A 25467-nucleotide genomic window follows, 5' to 3' on the forward strand; every position below is an offset into this window, starting at 1 on the left:
GTGAGTTCACTCACTCATTCACCATTCAACCAATATTGGATGGAGGCTTACCATGTGCTAAGCACTAGTAAGTGCTAGACACTGGAATGCTGACCTTAAGAGAAAAGGATCAGGAGGTCTTTGATTGGAGGCTTTTCCCAGCAACACAAAATGCAGGGTGTGTGTAGTGGCTCTAGAGAACAGCAAAGATGATAGTATCATGTAACGAAAAGAGCAACAGAATGAATCAAGAGAAGTGAGTTTTAGTCTCTGCTACTACCGCTACTATATGACACTGACCAAGCCTTTTTCCTGACCAGGACTGAGTGTCCTCACTTGGAAAGGGTTGAATTAGGATCATCTTTGTGGCTGTCAAGCTTCTAGGAGCTTGGCGGCCACTGAAATGATTAGGAGATGGCATAAAATAAAAACACTGACTGCTTGGCAATTCTGACCAGCTAGGGCTAGCCCTGGGTGGGGCTTCCTGCCATCAGCCAGGGCAATCTAAAATTCCTTTACATAGTTCCTGAGGATCATCACCAAGTGAGATTCTTCTGACATCCATACCCAACCACTTCATCAGACGAGATACCCCTAGTATGTTATGAACCCCACATTTGTCCCCAACTACCCTAGTCTCTTCTGGTCCCTTTGAACTGAGGCTATTAGGGACGGAGCCAGTTCTTCCAGTGCTACAGGGCAAGAGAGGCTTGGAGAAAAGTAGGAAGTGTTGCAAACTGTGTTCACTCTTGGAAATTCTACCCTGGGCTGGAAAATTTTTATCTCATGGATTTTTTTTCAAGCAGAAAAGGCCCTTAGAAATAACCTGGTCCAGGCTCTGCATTGGAGCCTGCTGGTTAATTGTGGAACTAAGTCTAACTCCACTCTTGTAGCTCCAAGATTGGTGAGTGTTTTTCAGTTCTCCCACACTGTCCTTCTAGAGGGAGGCTCTTCTCTGGCAGCCAACTCACCTTGGGACCTAAAGCACAGGAGACGATAAACACCTTCTGTCTTTGAAGGAGAAGGAGTATAGCCACAAACACCTATCGAAAATGCCAAAGACAACAAGGCTCATTTGAAATCTGAAGAATGTTAGCAAACGGGTGTGGGACAGGGATGAAAAGAAGAGCGGGAGACAGAAGCCTGCTCAGCGCTTAACAGGAATCATCTCCTACTTGCCCCATAACCATACACATACCACAAGCCAGCTGATTCCTAACCCCAGCAGCTAAACTGCCCAAGGCCTAGGAAAGGGGGCAACACACACAGTTTACACCTTTTATTATTCTGATCAAAATTTCTCTCCTGGGAGCAGAAAGGGGTCAAAAGTCCAACACCAGAAATATATATCTTTATAAGTCATGGGCAAAGAAGTATTACAGCAGACAGTTATTTAAAAAAAAAAAAAAAAGCTACAGTGAACAGAGCAGAGTAGGAGGTGTGAGAAAACTCACTCCAAGTAATTTATTCACTGGGAACCACAAAGGGCTTTCCCAAGAACAGCAAAAACACCATTAATTTCTCCAGTACCCTCCTTTCAAAGGGCTCCAAACACTTCACACATATCGTTTTAAATTGTCCTCAAAGGCTCCAAAATAAGGGGTTACTATTTCCCCAGGCACAGATGGAGAAACTAAAGCATTTATGCCCACCCTGCTCTGCCCAAGTCATCCTAAAAGATTCAGCCAACATCAACTGAGTGCCTGCTATGTGCCTTACTCATGCCAGGCAGAACAGGAGACGGATGAAAGATAGGATCTTTGTCCTCCAGAAAGCCAGAATCCAGTGTGGTGTCCACAGATGCACCTATAAATCCCTTCAAGATATGACAGCTTATGCTAGGTGCTATTGAAAACGTCCAAATACAGCATCCTGATAGCTCCCATTTATCAAGTACTTAATATGTGCCAAACACTGTGCTAAGCCATATTGTTTAAGTCACATAACTGTGCGTGACTTACCTTATAGAGGATGGAATGGAGACAATGAGAGGTAAAGAGACTTGCCTAGGCTCTCAAAGCAACATTGTGGCAGAGCAGAGATTAGAACCTATGTCTGTCTGGCTCCAAAGACCACATGACAGGAAAAGAATGTTTGGAAAACTGGGCACCGGCCTCTCAACTTTCTAGCACTGAATGCCACACTTTAGAGGCGAACAGCAGAACACACAGGGGCCCTCACTAGATTTTGGGGGAATGGCCTGTTTCCTGGGCCCAGAATTGTATGTGCATGTACTAACTGGGATTCTCCATCATAGGGACATCTGAAGCCGAAGGTAGGTGTGTCTTCCAAAAGGTAACAGAGCTCTCTCTGGGTAAAGAAGAGCTGAAAGGTCCTGAGCTCTTCTTGCTCCTTTGGTAAGTACTGAAAATGGAACAGGACTAGAAGGTATGGGATTCCCAGGCTGGCTTTAACAAAAGGTTCACAGCCTGCAGGAAGGCATGGTGGCTGCAGTGCACATGCAGTACGGTATTCTTTTCTCAGAGCCAGAGTAGAACTCTTGCAGGGGAAGGAGTCCTCTGCTGGAGAAGGGCCTGGCTTAGTGACAGCTCTGCAGAGCTCACCTGGTGGCAGCAAGTGCTGCCTCTTTTGCCAAAGCCCCATTTTGGAGGCCAAGGAAGAAAATGCCAGACTTGGAGAAAGAAGAGCTCCCCACACCAGACAGGTTACAAAGAAAATGGTCAGTCCTGGGGAATGCCTAGGTCTTAGCAAGGGCTGGGCTAATAAATCGCTCTATTTTAAGCCCACAGGACATAAGACAGATGCGAGAAAGAGAAGGTCCTCCAAACTCTGAGAGCAAAGTTGAGCCTGGAAATAGGAAACCTAATCCCCAGCCTAGCATTCTTCCCACTTACCTCAAGGCATCCTTCTGTAATTGTTTCATATCTTAATTTCAACCTAACAAAACAACAAGAAGAACAAAAACCCTTTGATGGAGCCAGGTACTTCTGTGTATTATTATCTCATTTAACATAAGTGACTTGTGCTTCTATCAATGGATCAGTTAGTCCATTAGTTCACTCATAATTACTTATATTCTACCTATTTCCAAAAAAAAGGTTCAAGTTGGATTACAACAAAAGGCACATGTTATGGCCAAAAGAGCCAATTTTTTTTTTTGAGCAAAGATTTTGAAATCCGTCAGCGCTGGGCTTGTGACTTACTATGGCGGCCACAGCCAAGTCCTTTAAGTTTTCTGCTCCTTGGTTCTCCTCAGTTGTAATATGGGGACACTCCCAACTCTATCACAAGGTAATTTGTAAGGATTAAATGAGATGATGTCTGTAAAATTCCTGGCACAGAGTTTGGCCCATAGTATGCACCGCAACCAAAATAAAAGTAAAAGAAAAGACTTAAGTAATAAAGTCTGTGGGGGGCGGGAGAAGAAAGGGGATAATGAATACTTACATCAAAATATCTAAATAAGGGAAGCGCTGTACTTTTTGGCAGTTGTGGCAAAAGGAAAGCGGGACTGCTATACCATTCTCATTGTTTAATAAAGAGAAGCATGGAAATTCATCAGGACAAAGAAAGTTCTTAATTCTCAATGCAGAAGGGCACATAAATACACGAGTGACTGTGTATGTTACACACATACACATGCTTATACCATCTCTCTCTCCAACAGGAACAGGGCAAACGGCTCTCCAGAGTCCTGCTGCCCCCTGACACCAAACTACTGCGGTGTACAGAGAAGTACTTCAAGAGTTAAAACATTTTTGTGCCAATATTTTAAGAGTGCAGAAGGTTCCAAATTACATGTAAAATAAACAATGCCAGACTGTGAAAACTCTTGGCTGCAACGTTCTCTGATGTTAACAAGAGTTTCTTTATTACTGTAACCTTTCAGAAGTGAATAAAAATTATTTCTCTGCCCTAGTTTTGCCCTCCAGTAAAAGTGAAGAGAGCAGTGACCATGGAAAGAGCTGTACAATGACCTCTCCTGAAGGCCGGGGGCTGGGAAGGGGGCAGTTTAGAACACAAAGCCTTCCATATATGCTTCTAGGTTAAAGGCTAGAAATTTAGTTTGTGCTGTGCTGATCATATTGTAAAATTTTACATTCCTAATACTTTTATGTAACCAAAACCCTTAGAGCGACAAGAAGGCATTTTCAAGAGCCCAACCTGAGCTGGTGCTATGGAGAAAACCCAAATCTGGACCATGACCCCTCAACTACTCAGTGAACCCCCTTACTCAGAAACCGAGTCTGAAGTGTCCTTAACAAAGAAGGAAGAAGTACTGTGTGTGACCAGTACTTAAGACAAAACATGTTACTACTCAGATCCTTAAGTGTGGATGAGTCTGTAAATATCAGACACACACAAGGATCTCAAAATGGAGCTAGTCTGAATAAAGAGAATCTGCATTTACCATTGCAGGAGAAGTAAGAATGTCACCAAACAAAGCCAAACATTGTTTGTCTTCTCATACCAACTCGGTGCCTTTATCCACACTGTTCCTCTGCCTGGCATTCTCTTCTTGTCTAGCAAACACCTACTTATCTGAAAAGATTTAACTCAAATGTCATCTATTCCCAGCCTGTCTCGAGACTCTGGGCATTCTCAGCAATTTAAAAACATTATAATTTCTTAATATTGTAATTATCTGTTTATGTTTATCTTCTCCTACTAGACTAGGGAGTCATGGAAAATGTCTTAATCATCCTTGTATCTCCAGTGCTTTTAGCACAGTACCTGGAAGCTAACAGGCCACAATAAAATGGATGGATAGATGGGTAAAACTTTGTTTGTGTCTGGGAACAGAAATCAGACAGAGAGTGATGAACTGCTAAAAAAACAGAACACAAGCTCTGGGACTTAACACAAGGCTAGCTTTTCAGACTTCCACAGAGTTGCAGAATGTTAAGTCTGGAAGAGAATGTAGAAATCATCTAACTCTCCTCCCCAGAGAGGTGATGTGATTTGACTTACTCAGGCTTACCCAAAGAGTGGCCAGGCCAGGCAGAACTCGTTCCATTATGCCACACTGTCCCTTCTTACTACTGTCTAAAATTGTCAGTAAAATAAGTAATGATTAAGGTCACATATCTAATGTTTTTTCATTATAAACAAATGAACAATGGAAATCATCTAGGAATTCAAACAACTTGATAAAAGACACAATATCTGAATTCTTCAAAAAGTTTACATAGTGTCACCATATGACCCAGCAGTTCCACTCCTAGGTATACCCCTCAAGAAAGCTGAAAACTTATGTTCAGACATAAACTTATATATGAATGTTCACAGAAGCATTATTCACAAAAGCTAAAAAGTGGAAAGTGGAAAGACTAAATGTCTATTAACTGATTAATAGATTTTTAAAACATGGTATATCTACACAACAGACTATCCCAAAAAGGAATGATGTTGGTCGGGGGAGTTGAGCAAAAAATAAATAAATAAAAAGAAGAAAAAAGACAAAAGAAGGAATGAAGTACTGAAAATATGCTACAACATGACTGAACTTTGAAAACATTCTGCTAAGTGAAAGAAGCCAAACATAAAATACTGCATATTATATGATCCTATTTATATGAAATGTCCCAAATAGGTCAATCCATAGAAACAGAATGTAGAATAGTGGTTTCCAGGGGCTAGGGGTAAGGGGAACGGGTGTGACTGCTAATGGGCACAGGATTTCTATCTGAGGTAATTAAAATATTCTGGAATAGTGGTGATGGGTACATAATGCGGCAAATTTACTAAAAAGCAAATTTACATGTTATGGGATATAAATTATATCTCTATTTTTAAAAACAGAAAAATGGAATATCTGCCCTCTAGAAGCTAACTAACTGGAGAAGCTAGGACCAACATATAAGATGCCTGGCCAGGAGTGGTGGCTTATGCCCAGCACTTTGGGATGCCAAGGTGGGAGGATCACTTGAGCACAGAAGTCCAAGATCAGTGTGGGCAACACGGAGAGAACCCATCTCTACAAAAAAACCCACAAAAACAAAAACCTAAGATGCTTATGGACTGAAAGGTTCAATGCTACAATACAAGTGGATACTGTGGAAGTTAGAGGAAGAAAGAAACAACACTTGGGTTAAAAATCTTAATGCCAATGCTAGAGCCATAGTTTTTAGTTTCGTACAGAGTAGTAATTAAAAGCACAGGCTCTAGAGTCCAGAAGGTTTGGGTTCCAATCCAGGCTCCCATATTTACTGTGTAAGTCTAATTAAATTGCCTAACAGTGGTAGGTAGGCTGAATTTGGTCTCCTAAAAGATATCCATGTCCTAGTTCCTGGAACCTGTGAGTGTTACCTTATATGGCAAAAAAGGATTTTGCAGCTGTGATCAAATTAAGACACTTGAGATGGGGAGGGAATCCTGGATTACCCAGTTGAGCCCTAAATGCCATCACACATATCCTTCCTTTTAAGAGAGAGGCGGAAGGAAATTAGGCTCAGATAGAAGAAAAGGCAACATGACTACAGAGGCAGAAATTGCAGTGATGCAGCCACAAGTCAAGGAACATCAGCAGCCACCAAGAGCTGAAAGGGGCAAGAGTCTCCCCTAGAACCTCCAGAAGAAGCACAGCCCTGCCAACACCTTAATTTCAGCCCCATGAAACTGATTTCTGGCCTCCAGTACTGTAAGAGAATAAATTTTTGTTGTTTTAAACCACCAAGTTTGTGGTAATCTGCTGTAACTGCTATGGGAAACTATCTCTGAGCCTTAGTTTCCTCATCTGTAAAATGAGGCTAGAAATGTTACTAATCTCACAGGTAAGACTGTTGCAAAATGTTATAAAATTCAAATGGTGCTTGTAAAGTGCATGAAAAAAAGAAAGTGCTCAATAAATGTTAGCTATTACTATTGGGGAACTCTGCTTCTGAATTATGCTGAAATCCTCAAGTTTCACATGTCGTTAGCCCATGCCTAGACCCTGCTCCTCTTAGCGAGGAGAACAGTAACAGTGGCAACAAAGACACCCGAGTTCTACTCTTCAGTGTTTCTAATTTGTACGCAGCTCTTCCAGAGTCAATTTCCCAATCATCTAAATGATATAATTAGTTTAGGAGCAGTGGTTCTCAAACTAGAGAGCTGGTGAAAAGACAGACTGTTGGGTCCCACCCCAGTTTTCAGAAGATCAAGGGTATACCCTAGAGCTAGCATTCTTTTTTTTTTTTTTTTTTTGAGACAGAGTCTTGCTCTGTCGCCCAGGCTGGAATGCAAATGCACAGTCTAGGCTCACTGCAACCTCCACCTCCCAGGTTCAAGCAATTCTCCTGCCTCAGCCTCCCAAGTAGCTGGGACTACAGGTGCATGCCATCACACCAGGCTAATTTTTGTATTTTTAGTAGAGATGGGGTTTCACCATGTTGGCCAGGCTGGTCTCAAACCCCTGACCTCATGATCCACTCGCCTCGGCCTCCCAAAGTGCTAGGATTACAGGCTTAAGCCACCACATCTGGCCTGAGCTAGCATCCCTAACGAGTTCCCAAGCGATGCTGAGGCTGCTGGTCTGGGGACCACACTTTTAGATCTCTGGATCAGATTATTTCAGGGTTCCTTTCCAGTTTAAACAGTCTAAGATTCCCCAGTAACATCCAACAGATGCAGCACTCAAGTAATAAACACTGCTGTACCATGCTGAAATAGCCTTAAAACTAAGTTCTTTTCCTAAGTAAGAGTGGGAGGCCTGGGAGGCTGAGTATGAAGTACATGGTAAAGACTAGTTTTAACTTCTGAACTCAGCAGATTGAGAAATCTAAAGCAATGGTGGAAACAGGAAGAGACTGTCCCCTTATCCAACATGTTGGCCCCATTTTAATTTATCTTAATCCCACCTTTCTGCCTTTTCACCAGACCCCTCCCCCTCACGGTCTCCTCTAGAAACACATCTAGGTGTCTCCTGAATTCATTTATTGGCTTTGCCGCACACAGTATAATACCGCCTTTGTTAGTCTCCTGGCCCGGCCCCTTCAAGCACGGTGTTCAGTCTCGGTGTTCCTCTACCCTTAAAAAAAAAAACACAACCAAGGAGTCTCTGAAAAATAATTGTAAAATCAACTAAGGCAAATTCAGATGATGTAGAGACACTCAGACTCTAAACGATGGAAAAAGAAACAAATTCAGAACATTGTCAGCATTCTCATGTCTTTTTTTTCCCCCTTAATCTCTATTAGTCCTGTTGAGTAGGAAGTCTCTGCCGTATTGGATTAGAAATTGAGTAAGAGGCCTCAGGCTTGGGAGTGCACTGAAGAAATAAATGGAATGCCTTTAGATTCAAGAAAAGCTGTCCTCTTGGTCTTTGGCAGTCCTTGATAATAAGACAGGAGAAAAGGTTTCTTTCTTTCAATTGGAAGGTATCATGGTATAGTAAAGAGGACACTGGACTGGAAATTGGTGTAATCTGGCCTTGGTCCTCATTCTGCTATTCTCTAGCTGTATGACCTTGGCCAAATCAATGAACTTTTCTGGGCATCCATTTCTGGGCAACCACAGAAATGAGAGGGTCGAACCTTAACCAGAAATATGTATTAGAAATCTTTTGGGGCCGGGCACGGGGGCTCATGCCTGTAATCCCAGCACTTTGGGAGGCCGAGTGGGTGGATCACTTAAGGTCAGGAGTTTGAGACCCACCTGGCCAACATGCTGAAACCCCGTCTCTACTAAATATAAAAAATCAGCCGGGCATGCTGGCATGAGCCTGTAGTCCCAGCTACTTGGCAGGCTGAAGCAGAAGAATCGCTTGAACCCGGGAGGTGGAGGTTGCAGTGAGCTGAGACCACACCACACAACACTGAACTCCAGACTGGGCGAGAAAGCAAGACTCCGTCTCAAAAAAAAAAAAAAATTATATATATATATATATGGAGAGATTTTTCAAAATGCATATACCTGAGCCTCTTCACAGACTCAGAACTGCTGAATAGAGAACCTCTGAGGCACCCAGTCTGACATTCCAAGGTTCATCCATCCTATAAAGCAGATTAAGTGTATAACCAGGCTTAAATGAGAGCCAGGGAACCCATGAGGCAGGGCAGAGAAAAACCGGACCTTTTTCAAAGGGGGAGGGTGGTTAGAGAAATTGAATCCAAGTGTAATCAGAGAAGATCATTCTTCAGTCAGTATTTGGAAGACAGGGCTAGCCAGATGCTAACAAAAGAAGCAAGTATTTATGTTCATCCAACACATATTTGAGTAGTGACTACGGTAGGCATGTGGTTTAAGACACCAGAAATCCAAGAATCCTTATCCCATCTAATAGGAGTGACCTACATAAACCATGAGCACACCATGGTAAGTTCAGAGAAGGGAGTGGCCAGATATATTAACATTATTGGTGAATACTGGAAAAAGCTTCTTGGAGGAGGTGTTATCCAGCTTGTGTCTTATAGTGCCATGAGCAGACAGGGGAGAAGACCAGATCAGACGGAATAGCATAAACAAAAGCCTAGAGGCATAAAAGAACACAGCACACTTACGGCACCAGTGAAAGTCTGGCATGAGAAGAATATGTATTTGTGTGCATGCACTTGAACTTTTTTGGAGGGAAGGGGTATGATTTGTTGCAGATTAAACTAGAAGAATGGGCTAGAGCCAGAACATGAATACTTCTTTTCTCTCCAATTTTTTGCTTTGAAGAATTTCAAAAAATTTTTAAAGGATGTAAGAGTAATACAACAAAAACTCATATAAGTTGTTTTGAGATCTGCAACTTCAAATGGTTCAGCAAAAGAAAAGGGTGTGTATATGTATGGGTAGAGATAAAGCAAATGTTGCAAAAGATTCAGCATTTTGCACAATCTTAGATGCACATCTTTAGATGCACAATTTTTTTTTGCAACATTTGTTTATCTCTATCCATACATCTACACATCCTTTTCTTTTGCTGAACCATTTGAAGATAAGTTCCAGATATCAAAACATTTTACCCCTAAATACTTCAATATGTATCTGCTAAGAACAAGCACGTTCTCCTATGTAACTACAAGGGTTCTATATGCATCCTTACCCACTCTAATAGGAGGGATCTATATAAACCAATAATTACAGCACATCACGGTAAGTTCTATCTCTGAAGTTGGTGTAGTGCTGCAGTAACGCAGAGTCCGATGTGCCACTCAGGACAGGACTGGCACCCTGACTGTATGCACCTATGCATCTGACCAGTTGTAAAACTGCCTGAGGCACCTACTCCTCAAACTCTTGCTACCTCTTAAGGCCTAGGGGTAGGAAACATGTGTAAAGAAAGGCATGTATCTACCAGAGGTACATGTTCAGTAGGACCCTGCTTAAATTCGTAAGCCAATCCCAAAATGGAATTACTCTGACTTCTTAGAATTTAGCCTTCTCTCCCCTAATAACTGACTATCCACTCCAACAGCTCAGGCCATTTTAGAAACTTTCAAAAGAACAACTGGTATCTGAGAACATGTATTCTTATTTTCATGGCCTCAAGCCCAAGGGACTGTCCTTTAGTTACACTCACACTTTTTTCCCCCCACCCAAGCTGGAATGTAACACTGTGATCACAGCTCACTGCAACATCAAACTCCCTGGCCCAAGTGATCCTCCCACCTCAGCCTCCCACAGAGCTGAGACCACAGGCATGTGCCACCATAACCGGCTAATTTTATTTTTGTAAAGATGGCGTCTCCCTACATTGCCCAGGCTAACTATACCTTTTAATGTGCTCCTTGTCTTTAAAAACAATACCTTCGGCAGTGAGTTTTAATTCTGACCTAGAGATGCAAAACAGTAAAATTTTTATATCGTAAAATAGAAGAGGTCTGAAAATTTTTGTAGGGAAAGAGAGGCGATTTGGTGACAGGTGGTGATTACAGAGGCCTGAAAGGAAATTTTCAGAAAAACTAAAGCCTCCTAAAATGCAATGCCTTTGTTAGTTTAGAAAGATAAAATACCAGCCGGGGGTGGTGGTGGCTCATGCCTGTAATCCCAGCACTTTGGAAGGCCGAGAAGGGCGGATCACCTGAGGTCAGGAGTTCGAGACCAGTCGGGCCAACATGGTGAAACCCTGTCTAAAATTACAAACATTAGCCGGGTATGGTACACGCCTGTAATCCCAGCTACTCAGGAGGCTGAGGCAGAAGAATCGCTGGAACCCAGGAGGCAGAGGTTGCAGTGAGCCAAGGTCGCGCCACTGTACTCCAGTCTGGGTGACAGAGAGAGACTCCGTCAAAAAAAAAAAAAAAAAGAAAGAAAGAAAGAAAGAAAATAAACATAATATACCCTATGTATAACCTGGGGTTTTTAAAAAATCAAGTAATTCCATTAGAAGATGGAAAAGTATGGGAAAAAGGAACTGAACAGTTGATGGTGGGGGAAACAATTTATTTCCTTTTCTTCCAATATTTAAGACTAACACAGCAAACAAATATCCTCAGAATAAAAAACGGTTTCTCCCTGCCCCACTTTTTCCAGTACTCATTCTGGGCCTGCAGGACTGGCTTCTTTCATTCTTCAGATAGTTACTGGGCACCTATTCAGGAAAGGGGCAATAACAGGCACTTTGGAGACAGATGTACGTGATCCTGCACCACAGGAATTCACCTGGAAGACAGTCAACATAAGTGAATGACAGTGATACAAAATAGAAAGAGTAAGAGCTGGAAGAAGGGTAGATATAAATCATTAAGGTACTTCCTTAGGGGAAACTGGGATTGGCTTCCAGTTAGCTGTGGAAGGATGTGAAGGAATTGAGGCTGGGGTGTTAGGGCAATCTAGGTGTATGCATGGAGTGAGCAAAGACACAAGACAGAAATAGCAAGGAATTCAGCTTGGCTGGAGTGAAGGGTATGTGAAGCAAGGATGGAATGTGATGTTCACTGAGTGCTTACTAAGTGCCAGGCACATGTGCTAGTAGGTTTCACATATTTAAGGTTCAAGAAGAACTAGAGGAAATGAGTTGGGAGAGGTGGTCTGGAGTGTGATCGTAGAGGACCTTACAAAGCAAAATGGTGGTTCTGAGAAGCAAGGCAGAATTACACAAGAGTCAAGTTTAGCCCACAGTTCCTCCATTTTTCCTAGGCCCTCTGCATCATCCCATCAAGCAGCTCTGCTAGAGAGTGAGCAGGGGACCATGAGGTGACAGAAGGTGCATTCTTATTCCAGAAGTCTCACTGAGGCAACAGGCATGCCAGGGACCGCTGATAAGGGTAAACTGTAATTTCTCAACTACAGCCCACTTCCATCCCTTCCCATCTCTGTCTTGGAAAGCTTGAGCCTGCTCATTGTGAGCCACAAGGTGGAGATGTCTGGCAGGGCAGAACTGAGAGGAAGTCGTTTAGCCAGCCTAAGGTTACCATTAACACTTTGAGCCACTGCCGTGAGCTAATTTTTATGTTTGTTTTTTAAGTTTGGTTGAAATGTCACAAATGGAAAAATTAAGTAAAGCGCCCTGGTTAGCCACAAGACTGGACACACCTGGCTGCAAACCCAGCAAAAGAAACTTACTTCATTAGTAGGCGAGGCAGAGAGTGAAATTTACATCTGAAATCTGCCTGCACCAGGAGAAAGTGCTGAGGCCAAAGGCGCTGTCTGTTTTTACAGCTGTGTCAAGACTTAGTTCTTTACTCTTACCAACACTCAGGAGTGCGGCAAGGGCCCAAGGAAAAATGGTCTCCAAGCTCTTCAGCTGCAACTCAGCTCACAAAGATTTTTAAGAAGCAGTTAATGAAATAAAACTAGACCAGATGAGGTGATATAATGAACTTTATTTCCACAGCTAATTTATAAGTTTAAATCCCAAATAATGTTTTTTTAAGTCAGAACACTCTAAATTATTGATGTGATTTTTGTAACCTCAAATTTAACACCTGCTTTTTGTACCAGCTTCACGATGATATATGAGTCTGCTCCATTTTTCACAATAGTTGGGCTCCAAAAAGTTGGTGAAAAGCAAATTTTTGTAAAATAAAAAATTTCCCACCAAATCAGAATAGAATTCTAATTTCAAAGGAGTTTTTGATGCAAATTTATTATTCATCACTAACTCGAAAGTGGCTCTTATTTCTTGATCTTCCACACACCAATCCACTCAAAGCAATCACCTCTAAGTTTTTGGCATGAGAAAAATCACTACTACATTGATTGGTTTTATAAATTCTACATTTTATATGTTTTCTTACAGAGGTACACCTGGGATGCCAAATAACACAGAGATAGATTTGCAAATTACCACCTTCAAACCATAGATTTTCAAGCTGAAAAAAAGCTGAAAACTTGGGGCTCATGTAGTTAGGCCTCCCCTGTCCCCACCTTTCTTTTAATACAGAAACTGAAGCACAGAAGAGGAAAGATTTGCCAGTCAGGGTGAGAACCAGGCCAGACTGGCTCTACACTGCCTATTACTTCTCCCTAGCCACGTGTCCCATTTATAGGTTGTACACACACGGAAGACTGAGATCCCCTCAAACACACACATGCACTCACACTCATCCATGCATGCACTCACAACCCAGTGATTAATATACAATTGTCTTGCCTATATAAGGCGTGTCTATTTATGCCATGAGGTTAGAAAGAAGGTATCAAGTCAACTACAGCAGAAAGCAGTAATAGTAATTCCCCAACTCTTCCAAATCTCTATTATTTTAAAACCATCATCCTTTACTTATAGTCTTTGTAACTAAACCGGAATTTGGGCACTTCTCTTCATGAAGGCAATTTAAGAGCCTGTATTGGGGGACCACCTAAAACCTTGCTATTTTCCCCTACCCCACCCTGTGTCACTAGCAACATCCGCATCACCTGGAAGCTTTTCAGAATTGTAGATTTTCTCACCCCTGTCCTGAAACTTACTGAATCAGAATCTGTATTTTAACAAGATCCTCAGGTGAACCATAGGAACATTAAAGTATGAGAAACGCTGATCTAAAACACTCCCTTATGGGGCAGCACCCTATCTACAACAATCCAAATAGAAAAAACGGCTGGATAAAATGCGATAGGGGGAAAATTCCCCAATTCCTGCAGGACTGCACTGATATACACTTGGATCAGAGACTAATAAAGCAGGTATGATTTATCTAATAAATGTTAGCTTAAAAAAGAATTCCAAAGGCTGGTATTCAATATATTCATTTATTTGACAATTATTTATTCATTTGACAATTATTCAATGTTTACTGCATAAGCAAAAAACTGAATAAGACGGTTTTCTGCTTTTATAAAACTTACAGTTAAGTAGAAGGGACACTGCCTAAGAAGTAACATGGGAGAAGGCTCGTGTTGACAACTGTGATGAAGAGAGATGGAGGTCCAGAAGGAAATTCAACTGTGGCGAGAGGCAACTAAAAGGTTCCTGCAGTCCAGGAGTCAGCAACCTATGGCTCATTAAGCTATTCAGGATAGAGACAGCTGTGGCCCATATGGCTAGTGAGACAACTTCCAACAGAGTTTAGTCAACAATGATAAGAAGAACAGTTTCACTACAGGAAGAGCTACTGCGTAACTGCCTGGCAGTCAGCCAGGGCTTTGGCTGACCAGGAGGTATCTCTGGCCATCATTAAATAGGACTGAGACTGCCAACACCACCTTATGTCCACTGTGCACTGCCACAGAGTTGGGTGGTAAGTACTTGAGGGCATGTGGGAACATTCAGCTGGATGAATACCTTAAAGGCTGCCGATCTCACTCTGGGCAGCTGTGATATTGTGAAATATATAGTTGGTCTTCAACTCCCTTCCTGGCATACAACTCCTAAAATCTTTGGCCTTTCCAAAGTGGTGTCATTTTGTATGCTAATGATTGGTGGCTGGCGCACTTAGGTAGCTTCAGGGTAGGGGCTGGTCACTGAAAAACCAAGGGAGGATTAGAAGGTTAGGACTTTCTGTCCCATCTCCCAACCTCCAAGGAGGGCAGAGAGGCTGACTGATTTCCAATGGCCAGTGGTTTAATCAGTTGTGCTTACATAATGCAGCTTCCATAAAACCCTTAAAAGGACTGGGTTTGGGGCACTTCCAGATAGCTGAACAGGTGGAGGTTTCTGGACAGCTGCACACCAGGAAAGGTATGGAATCTCCTCACCCCTTCCCCCATCTTGTCCTATGCATCTCTTCATCTGTATCCCTTGCAATATCCTTTATAATAAACCGGTAATGTAATAAGTGTTTCCCTGAGTTCTGTGAGCCACTCCAGCAAATTAACTGAACCAAAGAAAGGGGTGGGGAACCCCAATTTATAATCGGTTGGCCAGAAGCACAGGTAAAACAGCCTGGAGCTTGCAATTGGTGTGGCAAGTTGGGGGCAGTCTTGTGGGCAGAGCCCTCAACCTGTGGGATCTGACACTATCTCCGAGTACACAATGTTGGAATTGAATTGGGTTAGAGGACACCCACCTGGTGACCTCTCTCCAGAATTGACTGCCTGTTTGCTGTGTGGGGAGAAACTCCCACAAATGTGTCACAGAAACCTTCTGTGTAATTGTAATTGAGTGAGAGAGCTGAAAAAATACTTTTTTTCCCTATATTACACAGCAGCTACGACAGAAAGAAAGCAAAAAATGAAAAAGGAACCAAAGAGGACGATTACAAAGATAGCTCTCAGGCGAAGGATACACATCAACTCAAAAATGGTTACTTTTCTCCTTCCTTGAAGGTAAGAAAAAATAACATAAAAAATAAAAAAGGTTAATTCTGGGGAGTTAGACTGGGGGGAAAAAAGACACTTGTTTTTTACACTCAATACTTTTTACTCTTTGATTTCTATTCTATGAGCATATGTAACTTTTATAATATGTCCATAAACTTTGTTTATTTCTCAGTCCACAGGGGGAACTTTGCCCTGTAATGAAAGAAACCAAATTAACCCATTTCATGACCCAGTCATGGTTCTACTTTGGATGCTCCCAAGCTGGGAGGCAATGAAATACCTCCCAGTAACAGGGAACTACAAGCTACTAAAACATGATCTAGATACACAAAATACACAACATAAACAAAAGAAGATACTATTGGGAGGTGAAGCCAGCTGGGCTTCTGGGTCGGGTGGGGACTTGCACCAATCAGCGCTCTGTGTCTAGCTAGAGGATTGTAAATGCACCAATCAGCATTCTGTAAAAACACACCAATCAGCGCTCTGTGTCTAGCTACAGGATTGTAAATGCACCAATCAGCACTCTGTAAAAACGCACCAATCAGCACTCTGTAAAATGGACCAATCAGCAGACATGGGCAGGGACAAATAAGGGAATAAAAGCTGGCCACCCTAGCCAGCAGTGGCAACCCGCTCAGGTCCCCCTTCCACACTGTGGAAGCTTTGTTCTTTCACTCTTCACCATAAATCTTGCTGCTGCTCACTCTTTGGGTCTGCACCACCTTTAAGAGCTGTAACACTCGCTGTGAAGGTCTGCGGCTTCATTCTTGAAGTCTGCGAGACCACGAACCCACTGGAAGGAAGAAACTCCGGACACACCATCTTTAAGAGCTGTAACACTCACTGCGAAGGTCTGCAGCTTCATTCTTGAAGTCGCGAGACCAAGAACCCACCACAAGGAACCAACTCCGGACACACTATGATCTGTATAACCAGCTATATTCTAGTGTTTTGGTTTCATTTTTCTATTGTCATTACATCCCATGTGACATATATATATAATATATTCCCCTTTCTCAGGTTAATTATTAAATGTACTAATGTACATTTTCAGGAGGTATCTTACCAGACTCTTCTAGGTTGCCAGTGATCAAGGAGCTTGAGTTTCAGTTCCTGAAGACAGTGCAGGCCCCATACCAGGGCCTCCCATCTGAACTAATTTATAGAAGGACTGGTTCAAATATTGAACTGGTGTCAAAGGTATAGTATCCTTAACTGGATTATCATTTGATTCCCTCCATTCACCAAATCCATCCCTCCTATCACCACGATTTGGGCTTTACAATCCCATCTCCATACAGGATGACTTCACACTGACAAATCACTATAATGTGTACAAACACATAAAGTATCTGTGGAGTATTAGTTTCCACAGAGGCAGAAAAAGTGACTTTAGCGGAACTGCCACTTGATATTAGGCAGCATTTCACAGAAATCTAAAAGCAGGGCCATTTTACAACAGATAAAACTCCAAACTCAAACCCTTCTCTGGAATTGTCCAGGACAAGCATCTGACAGCACTCACTTACCCCCATGACTCTGCCGCGCTGCTGAACATCCTCCCACATAAAATGAACTATGATACGACACATGTACTTCCCACTCCGGCCTTCCTGCTTCATTCGGACTAGACACATCCTGGGTGGGAAGAAGACAAAAAAAGTCTTGGCTGTTTGCATTTTTCACATCACACATTTCCACTGAAGGTCTCCTCATCTAAGAGTGAGTTTAGCAAAGGGCACCAAATCAAACTGGAAGTGAACTTTTTTTTTTCAAACTTTTACTGAGATATAACAAAGATACTATTAAGTGTATAAATCTTAAGTGTACTGCCTGATAAATTTTTATGTATTATACATACACCCACACAAGCACCACCCAGATCGAGATACAGATTATTTAGGGCACCTCTGAAGGCTCCCTCATACCTGGAGGGAACCACATTTTGTTGTTAGAAGACAAGTCTGAATCCTTCATTTTACTGATGAAAGCAGGAGTCCTAAAGACAGAAAGTAATTTGCCCAACACCAGTTTTATATCCGTAAAACTGAGTATAGAACTGTGCTGTCCAATACAGTGGCTCCCCTGTGGCTATTGAGCATTTTAAATACAGCTAGTCAAAGCTGAGATGTGGCACAAGTTTAAGATTTCAAAGATTTAGTTGAAGAAAAAGAATATAAAATATCTCAATTTTTAATACTGCTTTCATGTTGAAATAATATTTCAGATATACTGGGTTACATACAATCTATTAAAATTTGTTTCTTTTTACTTTTTCAAATGTAGATACTAGAAAATTTTAAATTACATACATGGCTTGCGTTATATTTCTGTTGGACAACACCTGTCCAGAACACAGATCACAGAAAGTATTATGATTACATTTGTGTAATTATTCAATTGTTTCCCCCACTAGAAGGTAAGCTCTACTGAAGATAAAGATCAAGTCTGGTTTTTGTCAACATTTTATTTCCAGGGCTTAAGTACAGTAGGCACTCAATATACACTTGCTGAATAAATAAATGAACAAACACCTATGGTTAGGGCCAAGTTTAGGACCTTTTCCCCTATACCACATTTGCCTCTAGTCAGTCCAGAGGGCTTTCTGAATAATCAAGACCTCACATAATCTAAACATACAAGAATTATATTTTATTATATATAGGAATATAAGCAGGGTCCCCAACTTTTCAAACTAGTTCCTCATTTCATGCATGACCATAGTTCATTCTTTTTTGGTTTTTTTTTTTTTTTTTTTTTTTTTTTTTTTGAGACGGAGTCTCGCTCTGTCACCCAGGCTGGAGTGCAGTGGCGCCATCTCAGCTCACTACAAGCTCCGCCTCCCGGGTTCTTGCCATTCTCCTGCTTCAGCCTCCCAAGCAGCTGGGACTACAGGTGCCTGCCACCACGCCCAGCTAATGTTTTTGTATTTTTAATAGATACGGGGTTTCACTGTGTTAGCCAGGATGGTCTCAATCTCCTGACCTGTGATCCACCCGCCTCAGCCTCCCAAAGTGCTTGTTTTCTCCTTTTTGAGACAGGGTCTCATTCTGTCACCCAGGCCGGAATGCAGTGGCACAAACACAGCTCACTGTAGCCTCAACCTTCCGGGCTTAAGGGAGCCTCCTGCCTCAGCCTCCTGTGTAGCTGAGATTACAGGTGTGCACCACCACGCCCAGCTAATTTTTTATTTTTTTGTAGAGACGGGGGTCTCAATTTGCTGTGCAAGCAGATCTCGAACTCCTGGGCTCAAGACTTCCTCCCACTTTAGCCTCCCAAAGTGTGGGGATTACAGGTGTGAGGCACCATGCCTGGCAGACTATAATTTTTATTGTTTCTCATTAAATAGCTTATTAAGCAGCTACAATAGGATTACTCACCTAAAAGACAATTCCTGTTATAATTATGGAATAGTTAATCCAACCTGACAATTCTATATCCATACACAATTGATCTTGCCAATTAAAATCTACCAGCAATAGTAATGGTACAATGAAATGATTACAGCTTGGCCTGTCTCAACATCTTTGTTAATAACTAAGATGGAGAAAAGAAAACATATTTACCAAATTTGCAGATGACAAGAAGCTGGGCAGGAGAACAAATGTGCCAGATGATCCAACCATGAACCAAAAATACTTCAACAGGTTGAATCTAACAAGATCAACCTAATGGGGATAAATTCAGGATCCTGCATTTGAGTCTAAAAGAACAACTGTAAAAGTACAGCACAGATAAGTCATGCCTACCTATGTGTGAAAAGACTTATAGGCTTAAGTTGATATTATGTGCTCAGTAGGAATCAAGAGGATAACAATGCTGCCCTCCAAATTAATGTGATTTTAGATACAGTAATGCAAATATAATACCATCAATGTGTAAAGTGAGACTTTTGTTATACTCAACACAAACCAGAACCTATTTGGAATACTATCCACAGTTTTGAACATTACATTTTAAGAAACAGGAGGACTAGAAGTATCTTAAGAAGACCAGAAGATATTTAACCTGGAGAAAAACAGGAAAGTTGACTTAAACATTGTAGAAAAGCAATTAAACTGTTTACCAAAGAGAATCAGGTCAGGCCTGGTGGCTCACACCTATAATCCCAGCATTTGGGAGGCCAAGGCAGGAAAATCACTTGAGCCCAGATGTTTGAGACCAACCTGGGCAACACAGTTGGACCCCGATTCTACAAAAAATATGAAAATTAGTCAGGTGCCGTGGTGCATGCCTGTAGTCCCAGCTACTCAGGAGGCTGAGGCAGGAGGATCCCTCCCAAAAGGTCAAGGCTGCAGTGAGCCACGATGGTGCCACTGAACTCCAGTCTGGGTAATGGAGTGAGACCCTGTCTCAACAAACAAACAAACAAAACCAAAGAGTTAGAATCAGAACCAATGGGCAGGCCATAGAGGGAGAAAGATATAATCAACATTGAACAGCAAAATCAAAAGCTTACTAACAGGAATGTCTAAAGTTTTGTTTTTTTAATTTTAGAGACAGGGTCTTGCTCTGTCACCCAGGCTGGAGTGCAGTGACACAATCATAGCCCACTGTAACTTCAAATTCTTGGACTCAAGCCATCCTTCCACCTCGGCCTCCCAAAGCCCTGGGATTATAGGCATGAGCCACTGTGCCTGGCCTGAGTGTCTGAAGATTTGAATAATCAAACTGACAACCTCAAAAAGTAGAGAATTTGTCTGTCACGGAGAAGTGAATCAACGCTTGGTGGGAACTCGGGTATCTGACAGAAGGTTGACAACATGACCGGGTGCAGTGGCTCACACCTGTAATCCCAGCACTTTGGGAGGCCAAGGCCAGTGGATCACCTGAGCTCAGGAGTTCGAGACCAACCTGCCCAACATGGTGAAACCCCATCTCTACCAAAAACACAAAAATTAGCCAGGTGTGGTGGTGTGCGCTTGTAATCCAGCTACTCCAGAGGCTGAGGCAGGAGAACTGCTTGAACCCAGGAGGCAGAGGTTGCAGTGCCAAGATCGCACCACTGCACTCCAGCCTGGGCGACAGAGTGAGATTCCATCTGAAAATAAAAAGAAGGCTGACTACATGATCCCAAATGAGATTTACTGATGTGATTCGAAACCTGTAGGCCAGGCGCAGTGGCTCACACCTGTAATTCCAACACTTTGGGAGGCCGAGGTGGGTGGATCACCTGAGGTCAGGAGTTCAAGACCAGCCTGACCAACATGGTGAAACCCCGTCTCTCCCAAAAATACAAAAAATTAACCGGGCGTGGTGGTACAAACCTGTAGTCCCAGCTACTTGGGAAGCTGAGACAGGACAATTGCTTGAACCCGAGGGGTGGAGGTTGCAGTGGGCCAAGATCGCGCCACTGCAGTCCAGCCTGGTCAAAAGAGCAAGACTCTTGTCTCAAAACAAAAAAACAAAAAACCTGTAACCTCTGACCCCAGGTAGTGCTTAAGAAATAGCACTTTGTAGGCTGGGTGTGGTGGCTTACACCTGTAATCCCAGCACTTTGGGAGGCTGAGGTGAGCGGATTACTTGAGGTCAAGAGTTCAAGACCAGCCTGGCCAACGTGGTGAAACCCTGTTTCTACTAAAAATACAAAAATTAGCCAGGTATGGTGGCGCGCGCCTGTAATCCCAGCTACTCGAGACACTGCGGCAGGAGAATCTCTTGAACCCGGGAGGCAGAGATTGCAGTAAGTCAAAGATCACGCCACTGCACTCCAGCCTGGGCGACAGGGCAAGACTCCATCTCAAAAAAAAAAAAAAAAAAAAAAGCACTTTGTGACAATAATGAAACAGGTCACAGAAAAAAGATTTGGCTACTTTATAGGACACAGAGCATATTCCACAGCAGAAACAAACTGGGGAAAAGTTCAACAGTCCTTTTTCATAAGACTTTTCTAAAGTTAATCAAATCCCTCATGTCAGCCTCTCACCTGAAAAGACGCTGTGTGTTTAGATGCTTAAGTGTTGTCAGAGGCCAATTCATCAACAGCAATAGTGAGGTAATGGAATTTTTCATTTATTTGAAAATTCTGTAGTTTGTTAATACACCTGCCCTCTGAGGTTTAAAAGGCACAGATTTTCTCAGACCATAAACTTTCTAACTGTATCAACATGGGATGAAGTGTTTTTTGTTTCACAACACAGTTTGTTCTATAGCCCTTACAGATAACAGTGGGCTCAAATGGTTATCCAGTTGAAAAGATAAGGCAAAATGAAGACACTTTCAAAATGGTGACTGACAATTCACTCAATGAACACAGGAGTTCCTATTGTGTGAAGGTGTATGGTTGGATGCTGTGGGGATTAGAGTGATGGCTAAAACTAGAACCCAGCTTTTATGGAGCAGTTTCCTCTAGGGGAGATAAGGTACACCACACATCAACAGCCCTAAAAGGGAATGCCATAGATCTCCCAAGAGAAGAGTGCAATGGAGTTTAAAAGGATGACTTTTGGCTGAGTAGAATCAGAGAAAGCTTCATGGAAAATGAAACACTGTACCTGGATCTTAGAAGGATAAGCTGAAGTTGAACAGGTTGAGACAAAAGACAAAGGGAATGTCCAGCTGATGGAATGTTCTAAGCAAAGGCAGGGCCATGGAAGAGTTCAGGATGTTAAGGTAACAATGAATACCTAGATTGTGGGGAGGACAGGGTATAGGATGCAGAAAACTGAAGCCAGAAAGGTCATGAAGAGCTTTGAAATGACTTGCTAAGAAAAAGTATGGACTTTGCTCAGCAGAGAGTGGCCAGCTACTGGAAGAAGATTCGCTCCTTAGCACTGACAGCAGATGAGTCTCTGAGAAGTTAACCTTTTCTTCCCAGCCTCAATCCTATAATTAAATATACAAATATCACCAGGGCTGGAAAAGGACAAATTTGGTGACTATAGTCATGTACCACATAACAATTTTGGTCAACAAGAGACCACACATATGAGAGTGGTCCCATAAGATTATAATGGAGCAGAAAAATTCCTATCACCTGGTCTAGATGATCCTGACCTGGTAGAGGCCTAGGCTAATGTGAGTGTTTGTGTCACAGTTTGGTTTTTGTTCTTTTTTCAGAGACAGGTTCTCACTTTGTCACCCAGACTGCAGTGCTGTGATACAATCACATCTCACTGTAACCTCAAACTCTTGGACTCAAGCTATCCTCCTGCCTCGGCATCCCAAGTAGCTAGGACTACGGGTGCACGCCACTGAGCCCGGCTAATTTTTTAAATTTTTTTGTAGAGGCAGGGTCTCACCATCTTGCCCAGGCTGGTCTCGAATTCCTGGGCTCAAGTGATCTACCTTGGCCTCCCAAAGTGCTAAGATACAGGCACGAGCCACTGCGCCCAGCTCTATGTCTTAATTTTTAACAAAATTTTTAAAAGTAGAATAAAATTTAAAAAAACAGAAAAAAGGTTACAGAATAACAATATAAAGAAAGCTATATAATGTGTGCTTTAAGCTTAAAATGTCAGAGTCAAAAAGTTTTTTTAGGTTGGGCACAGTGGCTCACACCTGTAATTCCAGCACTTTGGGAGGCCGAGGCAGGTGGATTACTTGAGGTTAGGAGACCAGCCTGGCCAACATGGTGAAACCCTATCTCTACTAAAAATACAAAAATTAACCAGGCGTGGTGGCGCGTGCCTGTAGTCCCAGCTACTCAGGAGGCTGAGGCAGGAGAATCACTTGAACCCGGAGGTGGAGGTTTCAGTGAGCTGAGATCATGCCACTGTACTCCAGCCTGGGCAACAGAGCAAGACTCTACCTAAAAAAAAAAAAAAAAATTTAAATTAAAAAGTTTATAAAGTATAAATGTTACAGTAAGCTAAGTTTAATTTATTATTGAAGAAAAAATTTCAAAATAAATTTAATGTAGCCTATGGCCAGGTGTGGTGGCTCACACCTGTAATCCCAGCACTTTGGGAGGCCAAGGTGGGAGGATTGCTTGAGGCCAAGAGTTCAAGACCAACCAAGGTAACAAAGTAAGACCCCACCTCTACAAAAAAATGTAAAAATTAGCCAAATGTGGTGGTAAGCGTCTGTAGTCCCAGCTACTAAGGAGGCTGATATGGGAGGATTGCTTCAGCCTGGGAGGTCAAGGCTGCATTGAGTTGTGATTGTACCACTAAATTCTGGCCTGGATGGCAGAGTGAGACCCTGTCTAAAAAAAAAAAAATTAGCTTAGCTTAAGTGTACAGTGTTTATAAAGTCTACAGTAGTATACAGTAATATCTGACTCATCCAGAGCAACTTCTAGTTCTGCAAGCTCTATTTATGGTAAATATCTTATACAAGAATACCATTTTTTATTTCTTATATTGCGTTTTTACTGTACTTTTTGTATGTTTAGATACATTTAGATACACAAATACTTACCATTATAACTGCTTACAGTATTCAGAACAGTAATAAGTTGTATAGGTCTATAGCCTAGGAGCCATATTCATACCATACATCCTAGGTATATAACAGGCTATACCACCGAGGTTTGTGTAAGTATACTCTATGATGCCCACACAATAATGAAATACCTAATGATGCATTTCTCAGGACAGATCCCCATCATTAAGCAACACATGACTGAATTTACTTTAATAGAACATCATTTTCAGAATATTCTGATCCAGAAATATAAACTAAAGATTATACCTGCCTTTTGAGAAATATACAACCAGCAAAGATTGTTATAACCTGTACCTAATTTTGCTGATACTAACAGTTTAGAAGACATGGATTGACACCTGAAAATAAAAGGAGGGCAAATTCTCTTTTTTTTTTTTTTGTTTTGAGAAAGAGTCTTGCTCTGTCGCCCAGGCTGGAGTGCACTGATGCGATCTCGGCTCACTGCAAGCTCCGCCTCCTGGGTTCACGCCATTCTCCTGCCTCAGCCTCCTGAGTAGCTGGGACTATAGGTGCCCGCCACCACACCGGGCTAATTTTTTGTATTTTTAGTAGAGACGGGGTTTCACAGTGTTAGCCAGGATGGTCTCAATCTCCTGACCTCTTGATCTGCCCGCCTTGGCCTCCCAAAGTGCTGGGATTACAGGCGTGAGCCACCATGCCCAGCCAAAGGAGGGCAAATTCTCATTACTCCTAAAACATTGGACCCAATAAGTTCAACAGACCTTTTATTGATGCAGAACACTAAATATTGTAACTCTTCATTTAACATCACAGATAGATTCTTGGAAACTGTAACTGTAAGCTTAACAACTTACGAAACCTATTTTACCATAGGCTAAGTGACATAAACGAGTTATATTCCTACAGTATATTTCTGGTCACAAAAACATCACTAAACTTCTAAATAAAGACCCAAAAGACTTCCAATATTAAACACTGAAATAATGTGAGCTATGCATACATTATGGCACGGCACACTCACACCCACACCCACTCCAATAAGGACAATTTAGACATGCCAATTCACCTTCTGTGCACGTCTTTGGGATGTGGAAGGAAACAGGAGGACCCAGAGAAAACCCACCTAGACAGGGACAGAACATGCAAACTCCACACAGGCAGTGGCCCCAGATGGGAATTGTTATTTTTCTCCTCATCACTGTTATAACAAAGTGACATTGAACAGAACAATGTAATGTGAAGAAATGCTATATAAAACTCTACCGCAAATCTCATTACACATAAAGTTGTAAGACCAAAGCAAAGAATCAGTCTTCCTATCAACCGGAAGTTACTGAAGATTCCCATGAGTTCTACTGGGAAAATAAGATTCTGATCCACAGGGCTGTCCAATCACCAGTACCACATTCAGCTAATTAAATGCTCACCTAATTCTTTCCCTGAGTTTGTGAATCGAATTTACTAGGTAGTTAAGGACAGAAAAGTAGTCCTGTTGTGAAGGACTTTTTTGTTTATCCTCTTCAAGGGAAAAGCAGAGCTGAAGGCTGGGCCAAAATCTTAAGACAG

At 42.1% G+C, this 25467-nt stretch overlaps 1 protein-coding gene across 4 annotated transcripts in view; it reads right to left on the minus strand.

The window, feature by feature from the left end:
* The window catches only part of LOC100983071 (ubiquinol-cytochrome c reductase complex assembly factor 1), a 109089-nt gene that overhangs the window by 25889 nt on the left and 57733 nt on the right, over positions 1-25467 (minus strand). For all 4 annotated transcript variants that reach the window (XM_003831845.5, XM_003831847.5, XM_034947661.3 and 1 more), the window contains one exon: positions 17082-17190. In XM_003831845.5, coding sequence (XP_003831893.1) covers positions 17082-17190 — 109 coding nt within the window. The remainder of the gene's footprint in view (positions 1-17081; positions 17191-25467) is intronic.

Source organism: Pan paniscus, chromosome 21, assembly GCF_029289425.2.
Source record: "Pan paniscus chromosome 21, NHGRI_mPanPan1-v2.0_pri, whole genome shotgun sequence".
Lineage (NCBI taxonomy): Eukaryota > Metazoa > Chordata > Mammalia > Primates > Hominidae > Pan > Pan paniscus.